The sequence below is a fragment of the Haplochromis burtoni genome, unplaced genomic scaffold, assembly GCF_018398535.1.
Source record: "Haplochromis burtoni strain Fernald_Lab_line unplaced genomic scaffold, NCSU_Asbu1 Contig_170, whole genome shotgun sequence".
Lineage (NCBI taxonomy): Eukaryota > Metazoa > Chordata > Actinopteri > Cichliformes > Cichlidae > Haplochromis > Haplochromis burtoni.
In genome coordinates, this window is record NW_024582531.1 from 1,325,925 (window position 1) to 1,335,259 (window position 9,335).

Below are 9,335 nucleotides of genomic sequence, written 5' to 3' on the forward strand. Positions count from 1 at the left end.
TAAATAGCAGTGTAGTTGCTGCAGGACAGTAACATAAGAGCAAAATGATATAAGGTGTTTGGCAGGCTTGCTTATATAGGCAAATTTAATGAGAAAAAACTGGCAACACATTTGGGTCAAGTCCCTGATTGCAAAAAGATGAGTTGTCCTAACCAGCGCAGACTGACTCAGATTTATTGCAGCATAAAGGCATTCTGTCTGCATTTATTAACTATGTGGCAATTATTTGTAAACCTTCCCTGTCTAACAGTGATTGCAGTCACTTCAAGTCGCCTACAGGACAAGGGGACTACATGCTCAACTGCTCAAGAAACAGCCGGTCACTGCATCTATTACAATTGCAACCGGTCACCGAATGCAAAGAAATTCAGGGCAATAACTGGACAAACACAGATAGTGTGACCACCAACAGGGGAATATCAGATCTTTCTCTATTGGATATATATGACATATGATGAAACATCACACAACTCTTAAAACAGGAAATGTATTTTCTTATTCTGCACATCCACCCATTTATACACACACTCACACGCACACACGTGCGGACACGATCACATGTTGCTTTCAAGACTACGTCTTTGTTGAAGACTGATTTCTTTGTTCTCTCGCCTGACAATTAAACCTTGTTTCCTTTCTCCTGATGTATTCTGATGGTCAGCCATGAAATCCAGCTGTAACTTCAGACAAAAGACACGTTATCAGTGAATTATTCACTAAATTTCATTGTGTCTATTTCCATTTTAAAGAAAAGAAGAAAAAACTATCCTTTGCTGTGTATGTTTTATTAATGGTATAGCAGGGTCAGATCCAGTGTCCAACTTGAACAAAGTCTTACTGAATTTTGACTCCTTTGTAGCTTGCATTAGGGAAGTATAATTATGCATCATGATGTATAATAACTGACTGACACCTGTTAAGTGTCTCAGATAGCTCATTATTGTTTTCTGCTCCTCCTCCTAGCTATGCGAGTACGCCCTTCGCATATCAAATGCTACCATCCCAGGGGAGACTGTCCCCATCTCAGCAAGAAAACGGCTGTTGGCTACATGGGTGCAGATCCATGGGCTCTTGCAACAGCAAACGGGTTCAAAGATGAATATGCTGAAAGAAGAGGTACTATTCTTAGCAGTTCTCTTTAGGTTCATTTAAGGGTGCTAATTCATGTCTAGGGCCTAATCATTCATACGAAACCAAGTATCACCATTGAAAATTAGTTAGCATTTTAGAGTTAATTTAGAGTTTGTGTAATTTACAGTCTCGAAGATTTATTACAACACTATATCAAACACAAGTTCAGACAAACAACTGTTAAACTAGGAGTCACTGGGTATAAATAGTGTATGTGGCAACATAACTTAAACCAGCTCTGTGTCCATTTATGTTTGACCTTTCTCTACATCTGCAAGCTGCTTGCATACCCACCTCTCCTGCAGCGCTTCCATGTCGTGCTATTTCTGATTCAATCAGCTTCCGCCACTGTTCTCACTGGCTTCTCAAGTATAGACATGAAGGGGACAGAGATGTAGTCTTTCCTCATTTTAGACTTTGCGCATATACATATGTACAGAAGGGTTGGTCCTAGAACAGAGCCAGGACGGAATAACAAGTCTGTTTTGACTAAATTAATCCTGACAGAATCAAATTAGGTTAGGTTAATGCTTCGGAGGTTGTGTTTTTTATATCGCTGCGTTTGCAGTTTTCCAATGGAGTTGACATAAGTGGATAAAAAAATAAAGAAATAAAAAAGTAAACTTCAGTGATGTAAGACCTCAAGCAATTCAATTTTCCTCATGTGACAAGAATGATTAAGAAGAACAAAGCTATTTTTCTACCCTCCTGTGCATGCATTATTTTAATTTTCACTTTGAGGGTCACTTTAAGACTAATGCTCCTTCTATAGTTTATGATAAGCCTAAAACAGTCATTTTGGAAGCCTCTTGTTACATAACAAAATATGTCAAATCTAACATAGGATGGATTGTTGCTGAGTCATCTGTGTGGCTCAGTGTCATAACATAATAATGTCATTATTATAAAGTATTAATGTGCTTATGATACTGTGATGACTGCTGACATGCTCTGTGATGCTGTAGGTGTTGCATCCGCCCTTTTCATATTCAAGCTTTGTATCTGCTAGTGTATGTGTTTGTCTCCAGGTGTCGTATGATTGTGCGGCTTCAGACGGGGACAAAAACACGGGGAAAACACAAGTGTGATTTGTCATTCGAGCAGACCGTTCAATTAGTCACTGTAATCCTTTAACTGTTCCTCAGCCGAGAATCTCCTGCCCTACATTAGTTCCTTTGGCCTGATGTGTTTTTGACTCACAGCTAGATGAGGTTCGCTTCTTGTCATGCAAATTAGGAATTGCACTGTTAATATAACAGCGGCTCATCTCTAATTGCAATCAATAAATCATTCATCGACTCATTTTCCACACAATGGGAAGTCATACATTATCAACAAGAGCATCTCCGCAGCATTTGGAACACATGCGATATCTTAATTATACTACATCTTTATGTGTAATTTATACACAAATGTATATGTATATGAGTTTCAGTTAATTAAACTGTATGTATATATTGAGTAGATTTCAGCTGAGTATGAGTTGTTTTCCACTGTGTTTGCAGAGTGAGAATGAGGACATGTCTGTGATGGCGTGTGTGCTGGTTGGAGTGGAGATGCTCCAGTGCAATAGGAACCCGAGGCATATGGAGTTCTCTGTTCCCAGTCTCTCCACAGTATGTATTTCTCTGTTTTCCTACAGTAGCTGATGCCCAGATTGCAACAACAGATGTCAACATGACCCATTGAGCCCTTGCAGCCTGTCTGCATCTCATCATTTGTCAGTAGTGTCAGTAAATGAAAAAAGTACTGTGCCAACCTTGATCATCCAGCTTTACTAGGATTATGGTTGTCACTCCTCTGATATGATTAGCACGTGTGCATTTATTTTATTTTAGTTTCCTATTGAAAATTGCTCATTTAGACAGTTTGGCTTTATTCCACTCCTCTATCTGCTTTCACTTTTCCTCTTATTCTTTTATCAGTAAGGACAGATCCTCAATGTTTCTGCTTTTTCCATTCACTTTTTACGATCCCGCTTCTGCTTTTTCTGCCATTTTTTTCTTGTCTGCATATGTCCATTCATTCTTTTCGGTCCTTGTCCTTCTTTTTCTTCCTCCTGCTTCATCCTTTACACCCATGCATTCACTTTCTTCTCTTGCCTTTTCACTCACCACTCCTTTCCTTATTTCTCACCTTTCTTTTTCTGCCTCCATTCAATCACTTTTCTGGCCCTGCCCCAACCCTCCCCTGTCTGCCCCTACCTTCCCTTAATTTTATTCTCTTCCAACTTCCAGTCCTCCTTCCTTGTATTCCCACAACCCTCTCATCATTTCCTCTTCCCTGACCACCACTGCCACCACCATCATTTTCATTCCCTCCCCTCTCTTCACTCTTCACCTAAAGCTGGTGAGCATGGCGTCGGAATGCAGATGGTCCGACGCCGTGGTGGAGTTGCAGGTGTGGTGCCAGCTGGCTGCCTTCTGCCACGATGTCAAGGACTACAGCTTAGTGTGCAGCTGCACCAACAGGGCTCTGCTGCTGGAGGAAGCAGCCACAAAAAGTCTCAACACCATGCCGTGTGTTTTGTAAGTGTGGTTGGTTTATTTCAACTGTCAAATAAGTACCAGGGTCATTTTTTAAAATGGGGATTCCTTATAGAAAGCATTTCGGGCAAAGTAGTTAAGACTTTGAGGCTCAGTTGACATCTTGTCCATAACCCACTGATAATTCAAGAAATCGATGCGTATTAAGCTACCTGTCTATTTGCCTGCTCTGTTTGGCTTTGACAACTATGCAGCCAGTCCGCTTCAGATTTGGCAGATGTATTGCTTTCGTCCCGAGTAAGTCCGGTGCCAAGTTTGATCTCGTTTGATTGAGATATTCTCATATATTTTTGTTCTGTGTTACCAGTATTTCACCTAGAGCTTACATGGGCAGAGTATGGCCTGAGGGCCAGAACCAGCCTGTGAACCATGTGAATCCTGCCTCTGAAAAAAAAAGAAAACTGTATTAATGAATCTTAAGGTGACTAACTTAAATGAGTGTTTGATTCCAACAGAGGGCGCACCACTTATGATTGCCACCCTTAATGATTCGTTATTCAAATAGACAGTACGGTTTTTAAATGTCTAATATCTGTTACATGTAGAGATGCAGTTCTGTACTGTGAAGCTCTTAAAGTTACAGTTACACAAATTAGTCTAAAAAAGTCTTTTTGCACAGCATTTAGTTAGTTTTTGAATCAAAACTATACACAAATATAGCAAGTTATAAAAAGTCAAAAAAACATGTCTTGGGGTTTGTTTGTTTTATTTTTGTTTTTTTCAATAGAAATTCAGGCCTTCAGGACTGACAGATACTGCAAAATGTTCTCTTATTTCTCCTCTAAGTTATTAGGTTTAACAGACTGTGAGATATGTTTGTCAGTTTAGTTTTCCAGTGCTCTTCACTCACCCAGGTGTTCTTGTTTGGCTGTCTATGTGAGTGCATTCACTAGCGTTAAAGCTACAACACCAAATCTGCTGGTTTTACAGTTTGGTTTGTTGATTGATAATGCCTGGTAGATGATCTCACATGTGTAGGTATGGCCCAACTGCAGTGAATGAAATGCTGAGCATCGCAACCTGCCTGAGAGGTTTGAGCTTAGTCCATGAGTCATGGGGAGATCTACACTCTTATAGGGAGGCAATGGAAGTGCTCCTGTCAAGTGTCAGGTACTGTTTAGAGTAAACTGATTTATTGATTAATGCTTTAGGCTGAAAATGTTTTTGTTTTTTTTAGTCTCTAAGTCTGCACTTTCAGGCATTTTAAATTTCTGCCCTTAAATCAGAGTTCTCCTTTCTCTCGTCCATAGTTTCGCAGAGAAAGCTGTCAGTCCAGCATTGTGTGTCACTGCTGCCGGGCATTACTGGAATACTTGTCTACCTCTGACAGGGAGCACTGAGGAAAGGCAGCAGCTCCGGGAGAACCTAAAGATGATCCTGAATGCCCTGGTTCATACCACTAAACAAGAAAATGTATAAATCGTTTGTTATTTAATGAGCTATTCTCATATTCATCCATATCAATTTATCCAACGATTCAGAGCAAGAATTTTACATAGATGACCCTCCATATCTACGTAAATCAAAATAATTCGTTATCCAGCTTTAGTAGAAATAGATACATTGCACATATAAATTAAATATCTTAACATAGAAGTATTTCCCATATGTAGACAATCTCCAGACTGCAGGTATTCCCTACTGTTCTTTGTCTGCACCTGGCCAAAATACATATGTGGGAAGACATTTTTTCCACAACTACAATGCTAGATTTCTGTGATGTTTAACAATGTGGTGGTACAGCACTAACACAGAGCTCAGCAGTAACGAAAACAGACACTGAGCCTCCATGTTATGGGAAATGGTTTAGACACAGACAGACAGCCTCTCCCGGATCATTTATAACATTTTCTGCTATATCAACAGCCGAAAAGACAAAACGTCAGCCTAAAAAGTCAACAACAAAAAGAGCCACTAATGAGCAAAGCATTAAAAATAAAAAAAATCTCTATTTCTTTCATGCCATTTTTTAATTATATCTTTTTGAACGCTTGATTTTTGTTGCTATCAAGGTGACTAAGGTGTCTTAACATCCTCTGAAAATCAGTGCAGTTTTTTTTTCTTTTGGTCCTAAAGGGGAAAAGCTTGTGGGTGTGGCAATTGTGCAAAACATCTGCCCATCTCTGCCTGTGAACAGCAATCCAGCCACGGGGATAAACAGCAGTTCAACTGCAAAATCTATAATTAAAGAGCACTTATGTGAGAATTCAGAATGATGTTTATCTGTCGTGCTCTTCTCTTCTCAACACTGTTCTTAAGCAACATGTTGTAAGTGGGGGTAAACATGATCTAGCTTATATACAGATGATGGACTTTTTTTGTATAGTATTCCCAAATTGCTAACCAGTGAGTCTGGAAGAGAATTTACAGATATTGAGACAGGGATATATATAAGGAAAGGTCACACAGCCTTTGCTCCTATGTGTTATCAGTGAGCTCTAACTATGACCGACTACCTACGGCAAATGCTCGATTTCCCAAGAGAGTTAAAATAAAGCATTAATCCTTTTCCTGTTGTATTTCAGCAGCAGAGCAAAGTGAAAAGGCCGCTGACCTTGGCAGCACAGCCTCTAAGGAGATCAAAACACAGAGCAACAAGTAAGCACCAAAAAGAGCCTCAAAATATAATACATACTTTGATACAATCTACACAAATGTACCCTACAGCTAATTATTTGACCTCAGTATAGCTATGTGCTCCTTTTTGATGGACAATAACATACCTGTGAATTCCCAAGCAGTGAAAGTCATAAAATCATAAATCATAATTACTCTTGGTTGTCCTCATGACGGTGATGCACAGTAGTGCAGTGGTTTACTGTCTCGCCTCACAGATTCAGGTTCATACCCTGGCTGGAGCCTTTCTGTGTGAAGTTTGCATCTTCTCCCTGTACATCCGTACTTTGGCTTCTTCCTACTGTCCAGCTGAGTTTACAGTGCTTTGAGATCCAGTGTTAATAAATAGATAAATACCAGTCCACTCCATGTATTTAAATGAAACACATATAGAACTTTCTCCCAAAACTGCAATGAGTTTTATTCTGTATCTGTTTTGTATATTGGTGGTATGGTTTGGCTCTGGGTTCAAACCTCTGTTTTCCTGTGCTTGGCTGTGTTTTTTTCTAGATGCTTTGCTTTCCTCCCACAGTCTAAATACATGCATGCTATGTTAGCATTAGTGGCTTTTGCTGGCTACCGATAACAAATTGATAACAAATGGTGAACACACACTTGTTTGCTTTTCCATTAGAGGCGAACATTTAAACTCTATATTTTTCTGTGTCTGTATATTTGCGTCTTTGAAAGATGAAGAGGTCCTAACCCTGAGAGCAGCTATTTACCGTTTGTTGCTCCAAATCTACATCGATGAGGAAGACTTTGAAAGCGCCCTGCAGCTGCTGGCCAAAGCTATGAGAGACATGCCTCGCAGTAGACACCGGTTGTGAGTGAAATCATGAACATGAAGAGATGAGAGGAGCTTAAAAACATAGACATTTGACTCTTTGTTGTGTTAACCCAGGTCTCTGCTCAAATATGGTGTGCTGGTGAAAGCACGGCTGGGAGAGAACATACTGCCAGACATGCAGAAATTAGAAGATGAAGGGGAGCAGTGCCATTCGTTCATGTGGCATCAGGTGGCACTGTGTGCTGACACGGTAGCCAAACAACTGACTTGCCACCAGAAAGCCATCGTCTCTCTCACAGTAATATACCTCGAAATGGAAAACATAATGCATGCGGATGATTTATAAACTTTTCATATTAAAAAAAACAGTCATAAAGTGCATAATATTAATCCTTGTGTTTTGACTGTGCATGGAGGTAGTGCAATATTTGTAGCAATGGTTTTAGTACCATCATGTGGTGCTGACGTGCCATTACAACCCACTTCAAATACCTTTTTATATGGTGTGAAGAGTTCCATATGATCGGGCTGGAATTTTTCATGTTTATGATTTTTTTTTTAACTTTTGTGTTTTTAATGTCATCTCTGAACAGAGCGCAGAGACTAAATGGCAGAAAGTCAGCATTCTGTTAAGTTTTGGACAGTGGCTGTACAATCACAACTTCCCCAAAGAGGATGCTAAACTTCAGGTTCAATGGGTAATAGATATCCTTCTACACATGGAACCTGGGAAGGCAGATGGAGTAGGTAGGACTCCCTGTCTCGTCTCGCTCATTGTATTATGTCAAACAAGTGTCACTGACTAGTTTTGCCAGTTCTGCTACTGTGCACTCTGAAAATCTCTGGGGGGGAAGGTAACACATTCTGAGAATTCCCCTGAGGTTCACATCTCAGGAGTGCTTTTCCACTTGGATTAAGTCTGCATGTGTGCGATTACACATTAGCACGTGTGCCTGCATGCTTTTTTTTTTTTTAACCATCCCTGATGTTTTACACTGTGTTAGGTTAACATCTGATCAGTCTGATCCTAAAATGAGCATTGTCACTGCTTATGTGTAATTGCTTCAACATTAAAGTCATGTGTTCCCCTGTGCAAACAAAACAAAAAAAACCCAGACTGGATCAGAGGAAAACAAACTGACCACTCGAGGAAACAGATTTGTCAAGATCCCACGTGGGTACCCACTGAGAATAAGATGGCACTGTTTTAAAGAGAGTTGTAAGAAGTCTTTATAACCTCCTGCTGCGAGTACCATTAATATTCCCTCAGAGATAAACTGCCCTCTTCAATAAAACCTCTTTATTATTCTCTTAAGTTGTAACTGTGTTTCAGTCATTCTGATAGATTATCCTAGATATGTTTCTCGTTTAACACCTTTTATGTCTCTTTTTTCTCCAGAGGATGAATCTGTAGAGAGGGATTTGGGCCCTGTGAAAAGTGAGTACGTGCTCGGAGTCCAGGGGTTGTCATTTACACAAAATGTGTCCGGTCTAAAGGAAGTGCGTCGTCTGGACTACTTGATACAAGCACACACTCTGCTTGCCATCATGGAGGACAAGACTTCGCCTGAGCACCAACTTAACCTGCTCAGAGCCTACACTTTTGTGCTCCAGATATGGCAGGTAGTGCATCTTCAACTCCACTGCTCTTGACAACTTTGACAGCGGCTTCAGATGCAAATTGGGCTCAAGCTGAGTGCAGTATGTGCCATGACGTGTGCACCGTATTTCACTACAGGTTTCTATGGCAGCAGCGTGTGAGATTTCCAGGGAGACGGCAAAGAGTGAGGCACTCCAACCTCCTGCCTCTGCTGAATCCAAAAAAGGCAAAGACAAGGGCAAAGACAAAAAAGCCAAACAGGTAAGTTTCTCATATTTGTGCCTTTGCTTGCTTTGAAATTTAACTCAGTTACTTGACTTAATGTAAAGTTATGCCAGTTATGTTCATCCACTCTGCCTGTTTGATTTCACGTTTCACAAGTTACATGTTGACTGCACACCGGTGTTAAAAACAAAAAGTTGATAGGTTTGTAGCTTGAACCTATTCGCTGGAACGTTGAAGACAATATAATTACACAGCAAAAGCACTGAACACCAAGTAGGCAAAGTTCTTATTGTTACTCATGCATGAGGGAGACCTGCCTGAAGTCAAGTGTCATTCCACCACTTGACCTCCGTCAGACTCTCAGCCAGGTTCCCCATAGCACTCCTTTTATTGTGGTTACATGAATATGCATATAACATCTTACATA

General features: G+C 40.3%; 1 protein-coding gene across 3 annotated transcripts in view; it reads left to right on the forward strand.

The window, feature by feature from the left end:
• LOC102312134 (cilia- and flagella-associated protein 46) overlaps window positions 1-9,335 on the forward strand; it is a 65,121-nt gene that overhangs the window by 22,965 nt on the left and 32,821 nt on the right. For 2 of the 3 annotated variants that reach the window (XM_042225382.1, XM_042225384.1), the window contains exons 20-30: window positions 964-1,116; window positions 2,637-2,747; window positions 3,478-3,659; window positions 4,656-4,787; window positions 4,928-5,090; window positions 6,203-6,275; window positions 6,984-7,119; window positions 7,198-7,381; window positions 7,677-7,830; window positions 8,483-8,706; window positions 8,822-8,944. In XM_042225382.1, coding sequence (XP_042081316.1) covers window positions 964-1,116; window positions 2,637-2,747; window positions 3,478-3,659; window positions 4,656-4,787; window positions 4,928-5,090; window positions 6,203-6,275; window positions 6,984-7,119; window positions 7,198-7,381; window positions 7,677-7,830; window positions 8,483-8,706; window positions 8,822-8,944 — 1,635 coding nt within the window. The remainder of the gene's footprint in view (window positions 1-963; window positions 1,117-2,636; window positions 2,748-3,477; window positions 3,660-4,655; window positions 4,788-4,927; window positions 5,091-6,202; window positions 6,276-6,983; window positions 7,120-7,197; window positions 7,382-7,676; window positions 7,831-8,482; window positions 8,707-8,821; window positions 8,945-9,335) is intronic. The other variant, XM_042225383.1, reaches the window with a different exon arrangement.